General features: G+C 41.5%; 1 protein-coding gene across 15 annotated transcripts in view; it reads right to left on the bottom strand.

The window, feature by feature from the left end:
- The window catches only part of L3MBTL3 (L3MBTL histone methyl-lysine binding protein 3), a 165898-nt gene that overhangs the window by 38062 nt on the left and 102120 nt on the right, over positions 1-25716 (bottom strand). For 12 of the 15 annotated variants that reach the window (XM_053286383.1, XM_053286365.1, XM_053286440.1 and 9 more), the window contains 4 exons: positions 22978-23063; positions 19179-19289; positions 16655-16769; positions 11240-11342 (listed from right to left, as the gene is read on the bottom strand). In XM_053286383.1, the coding sequence (XP_053142358.1) occupies positions 11240-11342; positions 16655-16769; positions 19179-19289; positions 22978-23063 (415 nt within the window). Of the gene's footprint in view, positions 1-5092; positions 6049-7802; positions 7887-11239; positions 11343-16654; positions 16770-19178; positions 19290-22977; positions 23064-25716 lie in introns of those variants that run through there. The other 3 variants (XR_008313957.1, XM_053286469.1, XM_053286483.1) reach the window with 3 other exon arrangements.

Below are 25716 nucleotides of genomic sequence, written 5' to 3'. Positions count from 1 at the left end.
ACAGGTAGATCAATATCACTTTCTGAGTTCCGACCCTGCACAATGAGTACCTCCGTCTTGTCTGGATTCAGTCTCAGTTTGTTATCCCTCATCCAGGCGATTACTGCTTCCAAGCAGGCATTCAGGGAGAATGAACCGTATTTGCCAATTTGTTACACACTCCCCCAGTTTGGAGAGACCTTTTTTGCAGGTCCTCACAATCTTGTGTGGATTTCACTACCCTATATAGTTTAGTGTCATCTGAAAATTTGGCTGCTTCGCCACTTAACCCAACTTCTGGATCATTTATGAACGAGTTAAAGAGCACTGGTCGCAGTATTGATCCCTGGGGGACCCCACTTTCTACTTCCCCCCCACCAGCACTCAGTTTTAGTAAAAGCCTTTGGGGCGGCAGTGAACCTCCCTGCCACCCCTTTCTCCTCTTCAGCCGGAAGTGGCTGGAAGTATTGGGCACACGTCGCGATCACACATGCACAGCGTGTGCACGCTTGCCCAATACTTCTGGCCACTTCCACCTCCAGGTGGTCTTGGAAGAAACTGATTATGTAGACCCATTTCAAACTGGTTTTTGGACGAGCTATGAGACTGCCTTGGTCGGCCTGATGGATGATCTCCAATTAGAACTTGACAGAGGAAATGTGACTCTGTTGGTCCTTTTGGATCTCTCAGCAGCTTTCAGTACTATCAACCATAGTATCCTTCTGGAACGTCTGAGGGAGTTGGGGGTGGGAGGCACTGCTTTGCAGTGATTCCACTAGTACTTTTCTGGCAGATTCCAGATGATATCGCTTGGAGACTGTTGCTCTTCAAAATCTGAGGTTTTATATGATGTCCCTCAGGGCTCCATACTGTCTCCAATGCTTTTTAATATCTACATGAAACCGTTGGGAGAGATCATCCAGAGATTTGGTGCTGGGTGCTATCAGTATGTTGATGACACCCAAATCTATTTCTCCATGTCAACTTCATCAGGAGAAGGCATAATGTAAGCAATGTAAAGTGACGCATATTGGGCAAAAAGCTCTAACTTCACATATACGCTGATAGGATCTGAGCTGTTGGTGACTGACCAGTGAAGAGATCTTGGGGTCATGGTGGACAGCTTACTGAAACTGTTGACTCAGTGCCCGCCAGCTGTGAAAAAGCCCAATTGAATGCTAGGGATCATTAGGAAGGGGCCTGGAGCATCTCCTTATGAGGCTAGGCTATAGCATCTGGGGCGCTTTACTTTGGAAAAGAGGCGACTAAGGGGAGACGTGGTTGAGGTGTATAAAATTATGCATGGAGTGGAGAGAGTGGACAGAGAGAGTAATTTTTCTGCCTCTCTCACATTAAAATCAAAGATCATCCCATGAAACTGAAGGCCAGGAAATTTAGGACCAACAAGAGGAAGTACCTTTTCATACAGTGCATAATTAATCTATGGAATTCCTTGCCATGGGATGTTTTGATGGCCACCAGCTTGCACTTCTTTAAAAGGGGCTTAGACAAATCCATGGTGGACAGGTCTATCAATGGCTACTAGTCTGGTGGCTGTGGGCCACTTCCAGCCTCAGAGACACGATGCCTCTAAATACCAGTTGCAGGGGAGCAACAGCAGGAGAGAGGGCATGCCCTCACCTCTTGCCTGTGGGCTCCCCAGAGGCATCTGGTGGGCCACTGTGTGAAACAGGATGCTGGACTAGATGGGCCTTGGGCCTGATCCACCAGGGCTTTTCTTATGTTCATTGGCACAACTTGCTCTTTCACATATAATTAAGACTCTGTCTTTACTTGCAACATCTGCCACAGCACAGCAACACCCTTAGCAGCCAGCAAGCATAGCCATAAGCTCAACTACAACAACGTCTTCAGCCACATTTTGACTGAGTGTACACCTTGTAATGCAGACTGCAGAGCAGACCAGAGCACTGAGTGCAGCACAAGTTACTCTCAAGGCCAGACATGAAGCTCATCTCACAGCAATCACTAAGAAAATATCACACAAACATTGGACAGCCACTGTCCAATGCCACAATACAAACCAAACCACAACTCAAAGAAGGAAGGCAACCACCCACGTTCTATTTTTGTTGTCAATCTGAGATCCATCAAAACCAGACAGTTAATACAGCAATAGCACAGCAGAAAACCATAAAATCAAACCTTCCTTCTCTCCTGATGTAAGGGCTCTCTCTGCCTCCCAGTCCCTTTGAATACATTTTGAAATTTGCTTCCTTTTTTTGTTCCCCCACTGTCAATCTGAGATCCAGCAAAACAGTTATAGCAGCAACAGATAGCGCAACATATAACGCTGAGCGGAGAAAACCAACAAAATCAAACCTTCCTTTCTCTTGTCCTGATGTATCCTCTTCTTCAAAAGAGCTCTCTTTCTCTGCCTCCCAGTCCCTTTGAATACATTTTGAAATTCCCCCCAAAAGTGTTCCTCCCCCAGCCAATGGGGGCACAACTGCTCATGCCAAAACTTGATCTGAATGACAACAAGCCAACCAATAAGAAAGGAGATTTCAAGCCAATTGGAAGCCAGTGCCAGAAAACCATTCAGCAAAGGAAAAATGGCCGGTCGAATCACACAAGTTGATTCGCATCAAATTGGAGTTGATTCAACTTGACCTTGAATCAGCCCCTTCATTCGAGTAGCAATTAGATTTGTGGCTGTATCTGCAATTTGGTGCAAATCGATTCGTGTGTGAATCAAATTACACATCCCTAAAACAACTTTTAATTTTTATTTTTGAACCTGTCTATGTGTATGCTCTTTCTAGCAGACCTGTGCAAAGATTCAGCTTTGAAGCCAAATTGTCTCCACATTGTCCCTGGCCCTGCAGGGAGGCAGCTACTCCCAGCATCTACCTCTGTGCAGAACCAGGGAGGGCCATTGAAAAGATTCAGAGCTGTGGGAAGCTCCAGTGATGTCTTGGAAAACATGCAGCAAGGTGTCTGGGGAGCACTGGGAAATGTAGTCATTCCCAGCACTTTACAAGAGAGCTGCACAGACGATTGCTCTGTGCGGAGGTAAGTGCTGGGAACACCTGCCTCCCTGTGAGGCCAGGGGTGATGTGCAGATAATTAAGTTTCAATGGCTTGAACACAATTTTTTGTACAGGACAGTCTAGCAATACACATTTAAACCAACAGGACTTATAAGTAAGGATGTGCATAAAACTGATTTTGTGTTTTGTTTTGTGCTAAAAAAACACGCAGATGGCCAAAACGCTTCACTGAAACAGAGGTCAACCCCGGTTGTTTCAATGAAACAAATCCATAACATTTTGAGTGTTTTCGCCATAGGGAACAATGGGGAAATTTGAAACATCCCATTGTACCCCATCGGTAGCTCCTAGGGACCAAAGTGAGTTGTGTGGTAGGGCATCATGGGTGCTACCTATCACCCAACCCACAAAAGAAATGGGCAATCGAGAGATGTAAAAATCCTTTTTAACCTTTCCCCCCAACCCACATAGGATTCTATAAGAGACACACTATAAGGCTTCTCTCTGGCTCCCAGTCCCTTTGAATACATTTTGAAATTCTGTCCTTCTATGTCCCTCCTGCCTTCCCCCAGCCAATGGGGGCACAGTTGCCCATGAAAACATTTTATTTGTATGATAACAAGCAGACCAAGAAGCAAGATGGCAAGCCAACTGGAAGTCAGTGCCAGAAAACCAATCAGCAAGGGAGAAACAGGCCTCCAAAATGGCACTCAAAACATCTGTTCCAAGTTTGAAACAGGACTTTATTCAAAGGGTGTTTTGTTATGAGCGCGATACACTCTAGACGGCCTGTTTTGAGTAGAAACATTTTGACACTGAAACCTTTTGCACATCCCTAGTTATAAGAGCTACTTGCCCAGTTCAAATATAATGACAAGCTATGGGTTCTTCTTTTGACAATATTTGGATCCTAGTTTTTTTTAACCAACCATAGTTTGGATAAATCACAATTCCCCAAGTTCAGATATAATGGGGAAATGTGGTTAGTTCTAGGAAAAGTGGAAGCTTTCCATTTCATCCTTTCATACTTGAAGGAAAAGAGAAGGGGAACTGCAAGTTTGCGGTCCATTCACAATAATCTAAACCATTAAATCACTCCCTTCAACTGTGTATAGTTTTATCTAAAATTCCCAAATTTGTGATAAGCCCCAGACTTCTTCCCAACCTTGGAGAGAGCATGTGGTAATCTCTGCAGTTGTGTTGTGCTTTGGAGTTGTTAGAACTAGGCATGTTCTAGGTATTCAAATCAATTCAACTTGAATCTGGCAAATTTGAGTGATTCGACTTCGAATCAAATCACCGCTAAAAGATGTGAATCAAATCAAAGTGGAATAAAATCAGCCTTATTCAGACTGAATCAATTCAAATCAATTCTACTTGTACTGTATGGGGTGGGGGACGAGTGAGGGAGGGGAAGGAGAGCCTCTCCTTTCAGCCTTTAAACGGGGGGAGGACATAAATTATCTATATTGTGCAGAGCCTGCAGTGCAGGGGAGGCAGAGACCTGACCCGCTGTCCTGTGGCTGCCTGGGGACCCCCACGCCTCGAGGGGCCCCCCCAGAGGCAAGTCACATGACTATATATTGTGAAGTGTGTGTATCAGCGAGGGGCCCATTTTAAAATTTTGTGTCTGGGCCCACTCCAGCTTTGTAACGCCCCTGCCAGGCCAGCCATTCACACCAAGCTAAGCCTTTAAATGGACTCTGCACTTGCATGGGGATGTCATTTAAAGGGGAAGCCCAGTGTTCTTTTAGCTAGGACACTGGTGGGTTTGCACTAAAACACCAGTGTTCTAGCGAAAAAAGACCAGGCTATCCCCTTCAATGGCCTCCCTGTGCGTGCTTTTCATAAACACTGCGCTCACATGTCTAATGGGTCCCTTGCAATACCATTATTACAGCTGCAATCCAATGCACACTTATTTGGGTGAATGTTTCACGGAGCTTATTTCTGGGCAAATGTGCGTAGAGTAGGAGTGCAGGACTCAGACCATTTTCTGCCCTCCTAAGTCCAATTGTTTTTCTTTCAACATATGCACTCTCTTCTCCATTTTTCCCTCTTCCTGGTTTTCTCAATTTTTATCTCCTGTACATACTTACTCTTTGATATGTTCTCCATAGTCATTCATTCATTCATTTATTTATTTCTACACCGTCCAAAACCTAGTCTCTGGGCCGTTTACAACAAGATAAAACATTAAAACATTAGTTAAAAACAAAAACAAGAAATTTAACACACAATTTAAATTTTTAAAAAACAATATTCTAAAACAACATTAAAAACAATCAAAACACTATCAGCTAAAAGCCTGGGCGAACAGATGCATCTTTAAAGACTTTTTAAAAATTGTCAGAGATGGGGAGGCTCTTATTTCACTAGGAAGCACATTCCAAAGACTCTCTTTCCCTCTCCCTCCACCATCACTAGGTCCCCCTCCCACATTTTTCTTCCTCTTTCCTTTCCTTCACAGTCATAGCACCCTTCAGTTGTCAAACTTACACAATCTTGTTCTTCTGAGCATAGCACTGCCAGTCTCCCAGCCAACTTACTCTGGGACTGCTTCTGGCTTCCCTCTACACCCCACTTCCTCTCCTGTTCCCTACTAGGCAGCACACTGTATTAATGGCACAGCCATCTTTCCCTGCCCAGACAGGGAATTTCAATTAACCATGATGTTGTCCCAGCTCAGGAGAGCATCTTTCAAAAATGCTGCAGCCCAGCTTGAAGCAATGGCAAATCTCCCCTTGAGCAACTGCCAAGTGTCAGCTCTCATACACCAATATCGACCTGCCTGCTGCCAACACAGATCAGACTATAATAAATAAGTCAATTTTATCTGGCATAGCAACAACTTCCCAAAGGACCGATGAGTCTGGCAAGCTTCAGAGAAATCTCCTTTTCCAGCTGCAGCGTGGGCTTACACTTCACCAGCATCAAGATATCCCTAAAGTATTTCCAGAAGTCTTCCCATTTTCACCTCCAAACAGCCAGAACCGTGTCATAAATGGAAGGTACAGAGCAGTTCCAACCACAAAGCAGAGCAGTGCTATTTCACCTAGGGGAATGGGAGCTACATGAGTGGTACTCCTTCAACGTAGCAAGTTCATACACTCTCTTCTTGCCGCTTAGGAAACCCCTTCTACAGCAAGGGAGAACCTATTGGAGGCGGGGGGCAGGCAGATGGGGGGGGGATCCTTTCCCACTCCCTTGGAAAGCCCCACAGGAGGGAAGAAGAGGGATAAGCTGGACATTCTGCCCACCAGGTGGCAAAGCCTGCATTAGTGAAAGCTTCCCTTAAAGGAAGTCAAGTCAGGCTTGACATTTTAGCTAGACCACCGTGCAAAAACACCAGTGTTCTAACTAAAAGAACTCCAGGCTATTACTTTACATGGTCTCTGCACATGTGTGGGGAGGCCATTTAAAGCCTTAGCCTAGTGTGAGTGGCTGGACTAGCTGGCTGTGGGGAGGGATGGCAGGTTGGGTTGGATCATTGCCTCCCCGCCACTGCTAGCTCTGCAATTACCACTCCTGCCAGGAGTGGTTCAAAGGCATCTCTGCACTTCCAGTTTGTAAAAGCAGTGGCCAGTGGGACACAGGGGGTTGGCAGGTCAGGTTGCCACCCCACCACCACTGGGTTCTACACAATAAAGGTAATTTTCCTCTTTGTTTTTGGTTTTAAGGCTGAAAGGAGAGGCTCTCCTCCCCCTCTTTCCATACAGTACAGGTCAAATCTATTCAGAATCTATTCGAATCAAGTCCGAATCAAATCAGCCTGTTTAGGGCCGATTCAATTCGTGTTTGAATCGAAATAGCACATTTTGATTCAAACTTGAATCAAATCACAGTTTTTGATTCATGCACATTGCTAGTTAGAACATTTCTGAAGTATATTATAGGTATGAGGATGAACTCTGCCTTCAAGCTGGGGAGGATATAAAAGGATTGTTCCTGTCCTTGTACCACATTTCATAAACACAGCACAAGGTCAGGAGCAAGACCTCAACTGCTGTAGGGAGCAGAGAGGCATGACAACTAAAAATTTCTGGTTGGCCACCAAGGTCACCCAAAGTTTGTTGAACCTGGCTGACATCTAGGCTAAGGAAGTGTATAAGCAGTAAAAGAAGCACACATGTGGAATGAAACATTCCAGACAAAAGCAGTGCAGGTGCTAGTGCAGGGGGACATGATTTGGGCCAACCTCCCCTTCTCCAGAAAATATGTCTGTGAGAGTTGCACAGCCCTCAGATACATATTTTTCGGTGGTACTGAGCATATCAGAGGGAAAGGGAGATTGGCACCCCCCACCCTCCATGCAAGTGCCCATGCTGCTTTAGTCTGGAATGGGGAATGCTGCATACACGCTTCATAAGTCTGGATGTGAGCCTGTGTTTATAACCAGTCTTCAAATAAAGTGATACTCTTCTTTACTCAAACGTTTAAAGGCATAAAGTAGAACAAACACTGTACAATTTTTTTGCCATTCTTTACTAGCCCCACTTCACTAGGAACTGAAACTAATGGTCATTGGTTGCTGAAATATATATGACAGTTTTCTAGGGGCTGGTTCACACATGATAGTGTAATGATGCAATGTCAAGTGATTACTTCCATAGGGTTAAGGGACCATTGCAGATCAAATAACATCTAAGCAATCCCAGCTGCCAAAGAGCCATCACGTCTAGAAATTTAGCTATGCCACTTCTGCATATGCAGAGGTAGCATTATTTAATAATCTGTATTCGTCCCAGGCAGTCCCATCTCAGTTCTAAGTATATTCTTCGTAAAGGGGATAAAGAGAAGCACATTTACCTTCATGCTCCACAATGTCTGTCGCTAAATCCAGCAATTTTGTCAAGTGTCCATTGTTTGGTTCCTAAATTTTGGGGCTGATTCCTAGATCCAAGGAAAATTTGTCAAGCTTATATCTCACATAATTTTAAATGTATAGATGGCCCTCATTATCTGCAGTTCCAGTACTCAAGGTTTCACAAATCTGTGGACAGGCAATATATACCCCACCTTGTTATCCACAGCACACAGCTTCGCGTATCGCGTAGCACAGTTCTGTCTTTACATGGTTGTGCTCTTGCTGCAGAAGCTCAGAGTTGTGAGAGGAGTTTGGAGGAGGACAGTGGAGTGCTTTGGTCTGCATGTTCAGAGGTGTGGTTTTTTGTGCTTCTAAGAGCCATTTTGGGTAGTATTTGGCAGCATTTGGTATCCTTAGGAAGCCACTGGGGGCCTTCAGGAGCCATTGAAAGCTTTTTGGTGCCATTTCTGTGGAGCTTCTTGGAGCCACTTCTGGAGCCTCCTGCAGCTTTCCGCTTCCCTTGTAAGAAGCTAATTATCACTTTTATAAATTTAATTTTGTTTAAATTTTATCTTTTAAAATTTCAATTTTATTATTTTGATAATTACAGCACTATATTATTTAATTTAAATTCAATTTAAATATTTGATTTTAGTTATTCATTGAAAATTGATTTTCCTCTCACTCTTGGATTCTCACACACTATGTGTGTGCTTACTTGAATTGGATTTAATTTTGTATTGCCTCTTTGGCCAACCTACCAACCAATCAGGCCAAGGAGCTTGTGCTGCTAAGTGCTGGATTTCAATAGTGGGGGTGAGAAAATGTCATGATTATGCATTACTTGAGAAGCTAAGGGGCACTGCCGGAGGAGCAGGAGAGTGGGAAAGCTGAGGTTGTCAAGGTACAGTGCTGTGCTTTATCCTTATTTCTGCTTTTACCCTGCCTTTTTGGTCCATTTCATGGGCTCTGGATCCTAATCCCCCAATTCCCATTCCCTGTGGTTTTCATTATCCACAGTTTTGTTATCTGCAATTGCAGGCCAGAACAGAACCCCCATGAATAACAAAGGGAGGCCTACCTATAATGCTTTTCAATGGTCAGTTCGCACATTCAGTTGCCAAGCATCAGGGGCAAAGTATAGTAATAAAGTATTGAGAAATCAAGTGCAATGCATGCACATACAAACTTTAGCAGCATTATGTAATCCAGAGTAACACCAAAACTAATCCAGAGATACACCAAAACTAAATCACTCAATGCTTTCAGGATGCTTACAGGAATCTGAAAATTAACACACAAGAAGGGAAGGGGAGGGAAAGCATGAGCCTGCCGCATATTTCTTTATCCTCTAAAACCACTGAATCAGTGTTTTAATAGTCAATCAGTAAATCTTCCTGAATTACACAGCCTCCAGGTTTCAATTTAATAAGCCAACCATAGATTATCAAAATTAATCTTGTCATATCCTATATTGTGATGGGATATTGGAACACAATGGGATATACATATATTACTTGTACAAAGAGGATATCTTAAAGGGCGGGGGAGGGAGCTTTCAAAGAAAAAGAAATTACATGAAACTTCTGCTAAGGAGGGATTTTGAAGGCTTTTAGGTTTTAATTTTAAATAAGAACTAGGCAGATCAGAACAGCATATTAAGTCATGCAATGCAATTCAGTGGTTTCACTGAAATATAAGGCAACAGAAACACTGATCTATACCTGTGAACCACTCTGTCATAGTGTATGTGGGCAGGTGTCCACGTTTTCAAGATCGATGAGTAAAACGACATTTCTACTAGAGAAGTAAGGGACGGGATTACACAGCAACTACCCTTTTCAAGATATAACACAGCAATATAGGCAGGGGGAGGGAGGCAGAGATCCTCTTAGGGTTGTACTTGTATTCCTAGAACCAACCTCTCCCACCAAACTCAGGGCCTAACTTCAGATCATCACAAAAAAGCTCAGTCTGAAAATTCATACAATTTGGCAATAAATAAATAAATTGGTATGTAAGGGTGTGGGGAAGGGTACAGACAAAGGTTTAGTAGGGGAAGGGTTGGTGAAGAAGGAACGTAGGTCAGAGATTACTAATTATGGGGCAGGGGAGAACATTCTGCAGGGCATCTCCTTGAGTTTTTATTCCCCATCTGATTTCTGAGGCTTTGTGAGAGTTATGCATAGATTTCCATCTTCATATCAACTATGAGTGCTAGAAACATTTAAACAATTAAAAATACACTGAAAGCACATACTTCCATTTAAGATTCTGGTTGTATCCAAACTTCTGCAAGCAGAATGATGTTCTGCAAGGGATCTTTCTCCCTGTTTGCCCAATGCAGCCCCCTGAAAAGCTATTCCTGAGGACTGGGAATGGCATAGAATGTGCAACAGAAAGCCACATTCATTTAAATCAATCTGGAGGAGGAAGGACATTCCTAGTAGATTTTACTTTCAGTGTTATATATTCCTATTCTGTTCCAATATTTCAGCAACTAAAATTGCTATAGCTCATTGCTGATGAGCACAAACAGCTTTGTTGTTATTTTTTTCCTTTTTACCTTTGTTTCTGAAAGGTCATATAAGAATGCTGAAACGTCTACCAATGAAGAGAGATTTCTAAATCACAAAAAGATTGGATAGTCCACTTTGTATGGAATTCAATATATAATTTCTCGCACAAGGCACAAGAGGCTCAGCAAATTCATTTGTATGCAGGTCCAAACACCTCTGCCCACCACTACAGAACTCTGAAGACCTTATTAACATTTACATTTTAAAAGATGCTCATTTTAACATTGTAATAATTAATCATCAAAGGTTTTCATCCACCTCTTGAGCAAGAAGCTATCAGAATGATTGCCAAGCTGCTTAGCATTCTAAATGACCAATCTACCTGCTCTCAGACATTTACTCTGACAACAAAAAGGCACATTGTCATGAATATTTTCAAAAGCATAGTTAAATGTACAGTTTCAGCTGCTGAGATGAAAGAGTCAAAAGGATTAAAGCCTGACACAGATAATTATAACAATTTTACATTGTCCTAGTCAATTCAAGTGGAAGGTGGAGAAACCATCTGGAGTTCTAGGATGACCTGGATTCTCAAACCTGAAGGCACCTATGTTTGTTTGTTTGTTTTAAATCTAATTATATCCCCCACCTCTAAATTTATTTATCCTACTTAAATTAAAAGCTCCCAATGATTTTGTACTCAAAATGAATTCCAGAACTCCAGGAGTAGCAAATACAATACAATAAATTAGTGAATCACATTCCTCTCAAAATGCTCACTATGGTAACTGAAATGAGTAAATACCTGGTCATTTTCTTCCTCCGAGCCCATGGTCTCACAAACAGAAATTAAACTAAGTACATGCAACATCCTAACTGGGTGCTAAACTACTTCAGCAACAGTTCTTGATAACACACACCTGTGATGGCCCATGTGTCGGGCTCTTTTTATGTGTCCAACTCCTTTGCAGCCTGCTGTAGGACATCCTCCTTGTTCTAAAGCTTCTACTAACTCCAAGGGACCTATACAGATAATGTGAAAGGAAGAACATTTATTTTACTTTACTAAGAGCTGAATGTATGCCTCAGATTTAGTCAAAAAGTACTAGAATGTAAACATGAGCTTCCCCTTAATTCACTTTTAAATGCTCAAGTCCAACAATACAAGCCACCAAGGTGTAATTACTTCACTTAGTACATGAAAAGAACAAATTTAACCCACTTGAACTAATAAAGTGCAAGTAAGCCACATATTTTTCTCATTGAATGTACACCACGGAGACTCAAACTGAGAATTAGGGTGAATCATTCCCATATAGTATTCCTAAGAAGGAGATGGTAGAAAGAAGATATATTCACATATTCCAGGGTAAAAGCAGGTACATATTAAGTATTTAATGCTTATTACTAGTTCTTACAAAGTAAGGCTAAGCAGACCTTACTCTGCTTGGCATGTTACAATAAAAGTTACTTTAGTCTCTTCCCAACTCTGACCAGAGTGGGTAGTATGCCCACCAGTCATTTTCTATAAGTTTCTTCTGGACACACGCTTCATGATGCACACAAAAAAATCAGTACTATATGTGGGACTTGTAGGAACAAATACAGGGCAAAAACGGTGGAGGAAGTTCCTGCAGGTGACAGTTATCTAATTAATTATTTGTTTTGCTCAAGCCGCTCAGGGCTTTTTATATATATATATCTCAGAATATTTAACTGAACTCATAAACTGGCTATTTTTACAATGATAAAAATTCTTTAATATGGTAGCAACAGCTAATTAATTGATTGATTAAAATTATAAACTAGAATGCTTAGATGCCAGGTAAAGACCTTTTTGTTCACTCAGGCCTTTTAAATTTAAATTTTTAAAAACTGTGATCTAATTGTAACTGATTTTTAAAAAAAACTTTTTAAAACTGTTTTTGAATTGTATTTTGTATTTTCTCCCCCCTGCACACTTTATTTTACCCTTTTTGTGGGTCTGTTATGATTTAATTTGCATTTTTATATCATGTTTTAATGTTGTGTTGTAAAGCCGCCTAGGAAAAAACAGGTTGCTCTCCTGCAACTGATGATCTGGTAGTGATCTGTTGACATCCATTAGAATGGGTTTTGAACCTGTGCTGAAGCCTCTTGGTGTGGAGTACCACAGGTCTTCTTGGTGCTTGTGCCCTATCCCATGTGACCACGTGGCTATTTAAGGTGGGAGGAAGCACCAGCACTTCAGTTCCTTTGCAACCGCTAGAGAAGTGTAAAATCTTTGGAGCAAAAGATGAGTTCTACACAGAAGGCTTGAGCACCACTGCAGAGCGGAGGTTCGGGAGGGTCTAATGGATGTCAACAGATCACTACCAGATAATCAGTTACAGGTGAGCAACCTGTTTAAAAGGTTAAAATTCACCTATGATGCAGGATGCAAGTCAATGTGCTTTTCGAAGGGCTGTTCTGAGGACCAGGTTGCAGCCCTACAAATGTCCTGAACTGATATGCTAGATAAATGAGCCACTGAGGAACTGAAGCTCTGGTTGAATGTGCCTTGATAGACTTAGGCAGCTGTACTTTTTGTAACTTGTAATTCATTAGGATTGACTCTACTAGCCAGTGGGATAGCCTTTGTCTTGACAAGGCCTGACCTATAGATCATCATCATCCTTTATTACAGTCATAGACCAGCATAAAAATACATGTTTGAGAATACGAGTAAATAAAAGTGGAAATGGAAGGTAGTTACATATGTGATGATGCATGTTAACATTAAAAGAACTAATAGTACTTCAAATGTATGAGAGTGTTAAAGATGCGAATGCTAAAAGTACTAAAATACTAAAAATGTAAATGCATATAATAATAATAATAATAATAATAATTATTATTATTATTATTACTACTACTACTACATTACTGGGAACAGCCTATATTCTGCGACAATATCTATAATAATAACAGCAACAACATTGATAATAAAATTCAGCCATCCCAGGTCCTTGGGAAGGACTCGATGTCTGGATAAAACAAACCAGTCAATAACACCTGTCTGACTGTGTAAACAACAACATAATACTATTACTATGTTTAAAAGTCATAAAAATGCATAAAAGACATTAAAAGGGGACATACAATAGAGAAGTTTTAAAAAGCATAATAAAATAGAGCTAAAAAAGTCAGAGTAAAAATTATATTGAACGTTAAGACCAATAAAAGGAGTAAAAGGGGAGGCGTGAGCAATTACAGAATCAAATCAGGACTAAAAAGGTTCAGAACCCGTCATTCGCTGGCAGATGCCGATTGCAGCCACACAGTATCTGGCAACGCTATAAGCTATAGTAGGCTTAAGGCCAGAGAGTAGCAGGGAACTGTAGAACTGTCTCGGATGTCCTGGGAACTTGCTTAACAGTGGAAGAATAAGAGAGGCACGAATGTCTCTATAGAATGAGCAGTATAGGAGGACATGCTCAGTAATTTCAATCTGCCCTGAGCCACAGGAGCATAGATGGTCTGCAAATGGGTTCAGTCTATAGCGGCCTTCTAGCACTGCTGAGGGGAGGCCATGGCAGACCTCTTGATCTACCTTTGTAGCATATGAACAATTTTTTTGTCTTTCTAATTCTTTGTTCTTGACAGGTAGAATAGAAGAGCCCTTCTGACATCCAGGGAATGCAGGGCCTTTTCAAGAGCTGTGCTTGGAGTGCCGAAGAAGGTAGGAAGCACGATGTCTTGGTTTATGTGAAAATCTGTCACAGGTAGGAAAGTAATGTCAGGATGCAGCAGCACCTTGTCTGGGTAGAACCGTGCATAAGGCACATTCATCCTCAGGGCTGTAAGTTCATCCATCCTGTGGGCAGCTGCAATAGCCACCAAAAAGGCAGTCTTCAGAGAAGCCAGCTTTAAGCTAGCTGTTGCCATGGGCTCAAAGGGCATATCTATTAGCGCTGAAAGGACCAAGGATACAGTATACTCCACTGTTCCAGTGGCTGTCTTACTGGAGGATACAGATTAGTGAGACCTTTTAAGAAAACTCTTGCAGCTGGGCTAGGGAAATACCATCTTTCCATCCCATCCCGGGTGCCTCGCTGAGATTGCTGCTAAATGAACCTTTATGGAGACATTGGGAAGCAGGGAGGAATTTAATGTGGTAAGGTATAGGAGGACCTGGTGGACAGTAGCATTCAGAGGGTGGAAGCAATTTGGGGCAGCATAGCAAGTAACCCTCTTCCATTTGCTTGCATAATTTCTCCTAGTGGATGGCTTCCTTTGGTTTACTAAAATTTTATTTAAAAGCCTATCATCCATCATGTTAGCCATAGAGTAGGCAGCTCTGGGTGCAGTACTTATCCATTTTCTCGTGTCAAAAGATCTTGGTGTTGCAGAAGCGTTCTGTATGTGTGTCTTGACTGTTTGTGTAGATATGTGTCTTGACTGTTTGTGTAGACTCTGGAATGCTCTCCCAGTGGCCATTCGTTCCTCGGACTCCATCACGGCTTTTAGAAAGCTTTTAAAGACTTGGCTTTTTACCCAGGCTTTTACATGATTGTTTTCTACTGCGGCTTCTCTGTGTTTCTATTTGTTGTATTTGTTGTGTTGTTTTTATATGTTTTTGTACTTTTAACATGATGTTTTTATTGTGTTTTTATTGTATGTTTTTAACTTTTGTAAACCGCCTTGGGGTTATCTTTTTAATGAAAGGCGGTATATAAATGCAAAAATAAAATAAAATAAATAAATAAAATATGGAAACCATGGTTGCTGAGGCCACCATGGAGTGATCAGGATGCATTTGCCTTGGTAAGTCAGAATATGAGCCACCACTCTCCCTACCAGAGGAAGAGGGGGATACATGTATAATAGGTGTTGTGACAAGTTCATATGGAACACATCCTCTAATGATTGTGGGTCCGTTGCTGGCTTTTGAGCAGTATTTTCTGCACTTGGCATTGAGTGCTGTCACGAACAAGCCTATCTTGGGGTACCTCCAAGCTCTGAATATTGGTAGTAGGTATTTGTTGTTCAATTCCCACTCGTGTCATTCTTCTCTGGTGAATGAGCAACTTAGTCGTCCACTAGTACATTTTCTGTCCCTTTTATGTGAATAGCCCATGCGGTAATGTTGTTCCTGATGCACCAGTGCCAAATCTGTATGTTCAATGCACAGAGTGATCTGGACACTGTCCCCTCTTGTTTGTTTAGGTAGGCAATCGCTGTTGTGTTGTCCAATTGTAACTGTACAGTCCTTCCTCTGAGCATTGGTAGAAATGCCTTCATGACCTGGAAAACTGCCAGGAGTTCCAGGAAATTTATGTGGAATTGTCTCTGTCGCCAACTTCTGATCTCAGAACAGTAGTACACTTGCTAGTAACCTCCAGACTTGATTACTGCAAAGTGCTCTATGTGGGCCTGCCTTTGTATGTAGTCTGGAAACTACAATTAGTACAAAATGCGGCAGCCAGGTTGGTCTCCGGGTCATCCCGAAGAGACCATATTACTCCTGTATTACAGGAGTTGCACTGGCTGCCAATAAGTTTCCGGGCAAAATACAAAGTGCTGGTTATAAACTATAAAACCGTAAACAGCTTAGGCTCACGGTACTTAAGCGAGTGTCTTCTTCTGCATGATCCCAACTGTCTCAATTTCCTCCCCATTCACATCACTAGCCTGTTCCTCCTCAGGCGCCTCCCCACTTTTTAGTAAGTCGCCTGCCTCACACCCCTCTCCAATGTCCTCGAGTGGGGGCATGACAGATAGTTACAATTTACAAAGAACTGCATACTGAAAGTGTTGTCTTAGTTTCCCTCTTGCAAGAGGGAGAATTCCTTCTGTCTTCTATGATGCCTGCATTAATACACATGTGCATAATTTAAAAAGGAATAATGTGCTTAGCTTTAGAACAGATGTATTTTATTCATATAAGATCAACTAAACTCATGATTAATTGAATAACCACTCTACCCTTTAAAAAAGTGGCTGTATTGTCATGTTATGACAAAGATATCAATAGACAGATTTATCACTTAAGCCTCTTGAATGATATTTTGTGTATTTTTCTTATTTTCCTTTATTTGTTTACAAAAGAAAGCAAATTAAAATGCAGTTATACTGAGCCATATTCAAATGTATTCATTTAAAATTCAGTGTGTGATAAAGTCTTACATTAAGATAGTAACAACTTTCCATTCTCCAGATTCACACTAAGTTTAGTAAATCCACTGTTTAAAATGTATTTAATTATGCCACAAGCCTCAAAATATTTTGGCATTGTTATATGTACTTATTAAGTGTCACAAAGGAATCATCAAACAATTATCTTTTAACTATTACTATCTTATAGCACATCTTACTAAGAGGAGGCTGAAGAGGATGTCCAGTTTTCCCACACCAGCCTACAGGATGAATGTCAGGGCTATCTGCATCAATCCAATAATCATAAATACTGTCCCAGCCATCAAAGTGGACCTAAAACACAAAGGAATGGCACATTTTAAAATAAAGTCCTATTTCCCTGTAATCTCCCAGCACACTTACCTCTATTATTGTTAGAAAACCCATTTATTCAAATTACAGTCATCATGCCTGACAAAATATAAATGCTAAGTAATACAAATGTAGCCACTGGGTCCTCGTTTGTGCCAATTACAGCGGTTTTTGCACTTACTTTACAGAGATGAAAATTAGACAATTATACTAACAACTAGTTCATTAATGTCTTGATATGTGGGCATGAACACAGATATTATCCTGAATGTGAGTCTCTATTGGGCCTGAACACAACTCACTAATAATATCTTTTGGCCTGCAAAGTGCTTAAACACATCCTATTTTCACAATCCCAGGTATGCACTTAAAAAAATGGGGGGCATTGATCTAGTCCTCAGTTGGCTGCAGTGCACCGGTCATATTTGGCTCATGAATCACAAGTTCCTCGGGTCTGATCTATATTGCCACTATCTTCACTTGAATGGGTGGTGGATCCACTTGGTGCAGTTTTAACATCCTGACCACTATTGTGCTAGTCAACAGAGGCCGACATCCACACTAAGACTGTACTATTGTATAAAGGAGAAGAGTGATTTTCAACTATCTCATTCCTTCTGGAGTACACTGTGCCTCTTGAAAATATGTCACAGAGGGCTGTGTAATCCTCAGGGACATACTTTCAGGATATGCAACAACACAGACTTAGTCTAAATGTCAGCCTCTGTTGCTGATCTGTATTTCAGGCAGAGTTTGACCACTGGCAGGAAACAAGTAGTGGGGAGCCCCTGACAGACTTGATTCTCTTCTGCCACCATCCCAAGACTAGCATGCATACATACAACACACCTGTAATATTGTGGAGAACTTCCCACTTCAATTCTAAGTAATTATTACTAGAATACAAAAAAAAGCCACATAAACAGCAACATTTTATGATCTACCTATTTCAAAAAGCTTTATGAAAGCTCAGGGCCAAAGATGATGTTAAATGAATCTTAAAGGCTATTCACACAAGCAGCCCGGCCTGGGTTAGGCTGCTTGTGTGGAGGGCCGGGATCACTCCCAATCCTGGCATTCCCACCCAGTCTCACCCAACTTTCAACCCTGGCCTTTATCCAGGGTTAAGGACGCAAGCACATTTCGGAACTCCTTGGACACAATCTGCCAAGCATTATTTTCATATATGCCTGTTCTGGATGGGGTTACACTCCCCCTGAAAGATCAGGTATGAAGCTTGGGAGTGCTCCTGGACCCAAAGCTCTCCCTGGTTTCTCAGGTTGAGGTGGTGGCCAGGAGCACTTTATATCAGCTTCAGCTATATGATAGCTACATCCATTTCTAGAGGTGAATGACTTTAAAAGAATAGTACATATACTGTTAACCTCCAGGCTTCAGGACCATAATGCGCTCTATGTAGGGCTGCCTTTGTACATAGTCTGGAAACTACAATTGGTACAGAATGAGGCAGCCAGATTGGTCTCTGTGACAACAAGAAGGGACCATATAGCACCGGTTTTGAAAGAACTGCACTGGTTGCTGATATGTTTCCGGGTGAAATACAATGTGCTGGTTATTACCTATAAAGCCCTTAATGGCTTGGGACCAGGCTATTTAAGAGAGTGGCTCCTTTGTCATGAACCCGTCCGCCTATTACGATCTTCTGGAGAGGTCCGGTTACAATCACCACCAGCTCGTCTGGTGGCGACTCAGAACTGGGCTTTCTCTGTGGCTGCCCCAGGGCTTTGGAATATGCTCCCTGCTGAAATAAGAGGATCTGCTTCTCTGTTTGTTTTCAGGAAGACTCTCAAGACTTTCCTGTTCTCGCAGGCTTTTAATTAGAATTTTAATCATTTTTTTAATATTGTTTTTATCATGTTTTATGTATTTTTACCTGTGATTTTTAATGTTGGGATTTGTACACCGCCTAGAGATTTATATATCAGGCAGTATAAAAATATAAACAAACATTTCCTTTTACAGATGGGGGACGGGGTTAATACTGAAATGACTGTTCACATGCTATGAAATCACCCTAATTTAAAGCTCCAAGTATGCCGTGGTGTGAACGTCAAGGTTCTGTGTTTACTGATTTCTTCATTCACTTTATTTGAAGGGGAGCATTTCTGCACCTGTGGAGCTTCTTTCCCTCAGCTCTTGCCTGTGGAATCCCCAGAGGCATCTGGTGGGCCTGATCCAGCAGCGTTTTCTTATGTTCTTTGGAATGGAGAAGCCATGGAACAGGTGGGATTGTATACAATAAAGCAGTTCCATCCAGAAGGGGGGATTGCTGGATTGTGGCAACACTGCACAAAGCTTCCTATTTAAAAGGTAGGCAGGGGTCTGGGGGGGGGGCGGAAGGAAGGAAGGAAAGAAAGAAAGATCACTTACTTTAATTCTGTGGTCATCAGTATCTACTACAGTAGCTACCCTAATAAGTACAGGGTTCCTCTTGTCAACTACTTCAAGTTTCATATGCTTCTGAAATCCATGGGAAGGTTTCTACAATAGAGAAGGATAGAGAAATCAGCATTGTGAAAAATACTGATTAGATTCTGTAACAGCTGCTTCCACAGTTAATTATAGCTGAAAGATAAAATAATTTAAACATTTAAGATGGCATCTATACCTACTTAAACTGGCATTAACAGCTTCATAAAAACTATTCATGATTTTTTATTTAACAATGATGAAATGTCTTGATGGAATTCCAAGCAGTATCAGATTGGTGATTGTACAGCACTAAATGACAGCTTTATTATTACATTGTGCACATATAAGAGGAGATTTGGGATTAAAGCTACAGCAAGCGTCTATCCAAAAAGTGATCATACACTGGCTGGCAGCTAAAATTACTCATGAATAGTTCCATTGATATGAAGACCTCTGTCATGAGGTCTCATTAATTTCATTGGGGACTACATGTGAGTAACTTAGTCTGGATGTCAACCACATCCCCCCACCCTGCATAACATCACAATATAGTTGTAAAGTCATGCTCCAGCTTTCATAAGCCACCAGCATGTTATTTCTAATATATGGCAAACAGATTTCTTACAGCGGTGCAGAGAAGAGCGGGAGAAAGGACTTTTAAATATAAGTCATTTCCTTTTCTATACAGAAGAACAGTGAGATAACAAGAACAAGAATCCTATACCGGAAATAAAATATAGAGATAATTGGAGACAGTATTATGAACTTCCTCCTGCTTATGCCCAGAAGGGAGATTTACCAACTATTCTCTCCCTGCTACGTCATCCACTTGTGTAATTAAGGCACTTTGTCTCATAGCCAAATCAGAAACCATATTGGAATGGATCCAAACAGGATCCCTATAAAGCCAGGACTGGGGAAGTGCTCAGGCAAAAGTAAGACCTGGGGGAACTTTTAGGAGCTGCTGGAGTGGTCTGAATATCTGCCTTCCTCTTGTCTGCTAAGCGGCCTGAGAGGGTTGAACTGAGACCATCCTTCTGGGATTGCATAAGCTGAGCCTCTTAGGCCTTGCTACCTCCTTCCTACCTGAAGCCTGCAGGCTATTCCTTTTCCTGGCTGAGTCGGTCATCGTGGCCAGCTAGGCCCTGCTGGTGAGAGCAGAGGGGGTGTGGCTGGCCCAGCTATAAAGCCAGGACTGGGGCAGTGGCACCAAAGGGGTCCCAGCCTTTGGGGGCAGGCTTTGGGGGTGGGACTGAGGGCTGGACTGGCGGAATGTTGGACTTCTTAATATATATCATTGATTGTGCCAGATTTAGCCTTGAAATGGCTTAGCTTTTTAAGGTTATTAAATATATTGCTTTACTTTTATTGTGATTTAATTGTGATTTTGTTAATTTTTTACTTCATTGTGATCTTGTTAAACTCTGTTAATTGTTGTGGTTTTTGTTATATTCCGTGCACCGCCCAGAGTTGTCGTAAGTTGGGCAGTATATAAATTTATATATATTTTAAAAACACCCATTGGTGTCATCCAGAACCAGCTGAGTTGTCACAACCCGCTTCAGGATCTTGTCTAAGAACGACAAATTTGAGACTGAGCAATAATGATATAAATCTCTATAACTGAAGGAGTGTTGTTAATTGCTACTCTGTATTTTTGCGACTCAAAAAACAATTGAGAGATATTTTTGTGCAACAGGGTTTGTTACAATAAAGTTCTATCACCATCTACAAAATAATTCAACTGATCTGTCTAGGCTTGAATTGAGGAAAGCTTTTATACTGTTAAAGAGTCCAAAAAATGCTCTCAGGTGTTGATATCATAATATTACTTTTAATTTTATAGTAATAAAATTAATTTTTAATTAATTAAAATGATTAATTAATTTTAATTAATTGATTTTAATTTTAGTTTTAATATTACAAACACCACTGTGTTTGTGGTGAAGAATTAATGGCATTCCCTCTTAGGTACTGAAGGATTGCAAACACTGGACAAAGAACAAAAAGCAGAATATCTGATGACTAACAATAGCAAAGAGACCATTAAAGAGTGTTTGCTTTTGGCTTAGCAGCTGCAAAACAACATTAGGGCGGTTCAGACAACCACTGCGGCTGGGGGATGAGGTGGGGGCAGGATCACATCTACCTTCCCCCATATGACTGCCTGCTTGCTTCTTCCCAGCTGTGCTGCTTGCCCGCCCACACAACTGCCTCTGGAGCAAACAATGTGGTGATCTGGAGGCTGGGGAAGCGAAGCCTGGCATTCAGGCATCCCACAATGCACTGCATTTTTATTATTTTCGTTTTTTTATATTGATATCCCACTTTTCCTCCGAGGAACTCAGAGCATGGTTCTTTTTATCCTCACAACAACCCTGTGAAGTAGGTTAAGCTGAGAGATACATGATTGGCCCAGAGTCACAGTGAGTGCATGAGCAGTGCAACACATTGTGGAAACTTTAGAGGCTGGTGGCCTCTATTGTTAAAATGGCTGCCCACACAACTGGGTAGTGAGGGAGGAGGATGCGCTACCGGGCCAATCCCAACTGTTCTCACGAGCAGCTCTGCCTGCGTAGGGCTGTGTTAGCCGAGGTAAGTCATAAGTAGAGCTAGTCATAAGAATGATTTCATTATTTTAACACACATGTTGACTGTAAATTGGACACTGATATCTATACTACAATGTTTCTGCTTCAATTTTGATGTTAACTTATAATTGATAGTTCATAATTTTGTTCTTCCTACTTGACTAGTGGCAGACTTCAATACATTGAACCTCCTCTAAGAAGAAAGGTTAAAATCCCTGGGGCTTTTTAATTTTATTTGAAAAAGAAACAAAACCATTAGCCATGATTTATTTATTAGAGACATTTAATATAACGCCCATTTCGAAGACTCTGGGCGGTATACAACAACAGGCAAACAGGCAACATTAAAAATTACATTACATTAATAATTAAAAATTATTAAAGAACTAAAGTAACTACCAGAAAACAAAAATGAACTACAGGGCAAAGGCCTGGCGAAAAAGAAAAATCTTCAATAGTAATTTGAAGATCGGTAAGGAAGGTGCTAGCCGGATCTGTAGGGGGAGAGAGTTCCAAAGGAGCAGGAACTTCCAAAGGAGTTCCAAAGAAGCGAGAACTTCCAAAGGAGTTCCAAAGATGATGGCGCTTCAAGGTTAAAAATACTAGATGGCAGAAATAAAAAGCTGCGGAGGGATTTGGGTGACCACTACTGTAAACAGAACAGTAGATCAGTTGGACCTTTGGTCTCATCCAGTACAGCACTTCTTGCTGGCCAACAGCTTCATGTGTCACAGTGTCTGTCCTACTTACTTTTTGTCTGGGGTAAGGATTAAATGAGATAGATGAGTGAAAGAGGCTTCTTCTTTCCTGAAGTGGCAACCAAAGAACAAAAGTGAAAGGATATACTTACATACTCATGTATATGAATCTGTCTCCCAACTCGTGCTTGGTCATACATGTTTTTGTCTGCACTGGCCAGGTGGCTCTCCTTGGGGTGCTGAATTTGGTCTAAAGTCTACCAGCTGCCAACCCATATCTTAGATAAATATCATAAATGTATATCTGAAGTGGTCTGTATCTTAACAACAATAAATACAGAAGTAGGCAAACCAGAAATAATCAGTAGCAAAATTACATAGGTCTCCATGGATATTGATCCCAATAGTAGCACTGATGATAGTTATTAATTAGGATACATATGCAACAACAAATATGATCCCTCTTACCACTTTAAATGCTCTGGCAGGTGCAGGTAAAGAACAGGTTTCTTCTAAATATTTTTCCCAAGAAAAGTGCTTGGCATGTGGATAGTCTGCAATACAAGATGTATGTAATAAAACAGATGTATTGAGGATATTCTCAGGGCTGGATTAGTTCAAAGAAGTGACAAAAGAGAAAAGAAGTGTAATTTCTGCAGGTGCGCTCACACACTATTGCAGTGTAATGTGGATATTGGGACTTGTGGATATCACGGTGGAAAGAGCCCTGAGCTCCACAAGACATTCTGGGACTCTCAGATCTTACCCTGTGAAGATGCATATTCCCTATTTTTCACATGTATTCACTACTTCTTTGACTTTGAATCAGTAATAAACAAGTTAATAAATTATTTTTGCTATTTTGTATTTTATAAAAAAACCTATTTCCTTTCTTTGCACAATATAGCAAAGAAAGGAATTTTCGAACACAAAAACCAGTAAGGATGTTTTGCTGCTTCTCACAGCAGAGTTCAGACACCTAAGGGACCTTAGCAGCATTAACTTTAGTCTTCAGAGCCTTGCACTCAAAGATTTGGCCAGTTATTTTGTAGCAATGCATTAAACTTTGTCCTCCTTTTCCCCACCTCTCATGCTCCTAGTTATTAGGGATGTGCATGAAATTCACTCGAATTGATTTGAATTTGTATAGAATTTGAATCTATTCAAATTCAAAACCATTGAACAGAGTGGAAATTTGTGCAAATAAATTTGAATTCACCCAAAGTCGAATAGAATTCAGTCTCAATTTGACTCTGGGCGAGTTTGAATCTATTTGAGTGAATCTCCACTCTATTCAATGGTTTAGAATTAATTCACATTAGAATCAATTCGAGTGAATTTCGTGCACATCCCTACTAGCTATATAGTTCTCTACACATTTTCTGTCCCATTCCTCCTCTTTTCTTAAACATTTTCTTTCAGCTATTTTCATTTCCACAAGGCTATTCCTTTCTCAGTTTTTTCTACTCAAAACCTTCTATATCCCCCAACTGCACTCAAACCTTTCCATTTGACCCTCATTTTTTCCACTCACTCTTCTGAATCACATATTGTTTCTAACTTCCATCTTCCCCCTTCCTTTATTTCTCTATCCTTTCTGCCTCGTTTGCCATCTGTGCTTTTCACTCAGCCCACCATTCCTTTCCCAGGTCATCTGCTTCCTCTGCCCCTCATTCCCCTGGCCCACTCAGCATCCTCAGATCGCTCCCAGCTGCTTTTACAGCTAACCCTTGGCCCCTCTGCCTTTTAATAACATCACACTCAGTCAAAGGAAGCCAAGGCAAGAGACTTTTTAAAAACACAGGTTGCTTGCCTGTAACAGGTAATCTTTTGGTGATCCATGTTCACTCACAAAATGGATTCTGCACCTGCAGAGTAACCCCTGCAAAATTCTTCAGCTCTTCAACGTGCTCTTGATTCCACCCACTGCACAAGGCATGTCTGTTATTTTCTGCAGTTAGAGTGCCTGTTGCTCAGTTTCTGAATGACCGCTGTGAGGATCAATAAAACATGGATGGATGAGGATAGGTAAGTGATTATTACTGTGGAAGCATCCTAGCAGCAAGGAAGGCTGGGTGGATCTTGAGAGTGAACACGGATCGCCAAAGATCACCTGTTACAGGTAAACAAGCTGTTTATCTTTAAGGTGATCCATGTTCCCTCACAAAATGGGTGATTGGTGAGGTCAGGTGCTAGGATGTAATTACAAGGCAGGTGCTAGGATGTAGTTACAGCACCTTTAGAACTGCCCAACCAGAGCTGGTCTCCACTACTGAGCAGATGTTCACAACATAACGTCTTAGGAAAGGGAGATCCAAAGAACAAGTTGCTGCTTTGCAAAAATCCATATCATACTTTTTCTAGGCATATGAGCTGCTGACGTAGCCATTACTCTCATCGAGTGTTCCTTGACTCTAGACGGAAGCTTAACCGTCTGTATCTTGTAGAACATGAAAAATAGTTCAATTAACCAGTGTGAAAGTCTTTGTCTAGAGATAGTGTCCTTTTTTCTTTCCCTTAAAGGAGACAAATAGTCTATGGGATTTCCTGAAATGCTTGTTTTTGGCCTGTTCGGGCCTCTGTAAGTGTGCACGGTGGCCATGTTGGATATCGCCATGCATGCGTAAATGGCCTCTGTGAGGCCTGGCATGGCCCAAGGCCTCTCAAAGATCATTTGCGCATGCGCGGGTGCTATTTTTTTCAAACACATTTTTTCCCAAAAAAATGGCCACCGCACATGCACAAATGACCTCTGCAAGGCCCTGGGCCATGCCAGGCCTCGCAGAGGCCATTTATGCGTGCACAGTGGTTGCCAAAATGGCCACCGTGCACACTTACAGAGGCCCGAACGGGCCAAAAACAAGCATTTTCCCGGGCCGCAGCGGTGATTTAAGAGGCCAGCGGTGTGGGAACCTTCACAGGACTCCTCCGGTGGAAGACAGGAAGCTCCCCCGAAGAGACTAAAGGTATTAAAAAAATTTTTTAAAAAAATTGCGGACTTGTCTGGAGGTTCGGTTCCGGTCCGGATGGAACCGGGTGGTGGTGGTGTGTGGTACAGTTTGATCCTGAACCCCCGAACCTACGGACCAGTCCACAATTTTTTTTTTCATGCAAATGGCCTGTGTGCATGTACAGAAGCCCAAACTGGGCTGCACCTGGCCTGAAATTTGGGAGGCTGATTTAAGGAAAAATAGACTGTGCATCCCA

The sequence above is a fragment of the Hemicordylus capensis genome, chromosome 1 (assembly GCF_027244095.1).
Source record: "Hemicordylus capensis ecotype Gifberg chromosome 1, rHemCap1.1.pri, whole genome shotgun sequence".
In the NCBI taxonomy this organism is placed as follows: domain Eukaryota; kingdom Metazoa; phylum Chordata; class Lepidosauria; order Squamata; family Cordylidae; genus Hemicordylus; species Hemicordylus capensis.
Note: the sequence above shows the minus strand (reverse complement) of the source record. Positions and strands in the feature narration are given on the sequence as shown.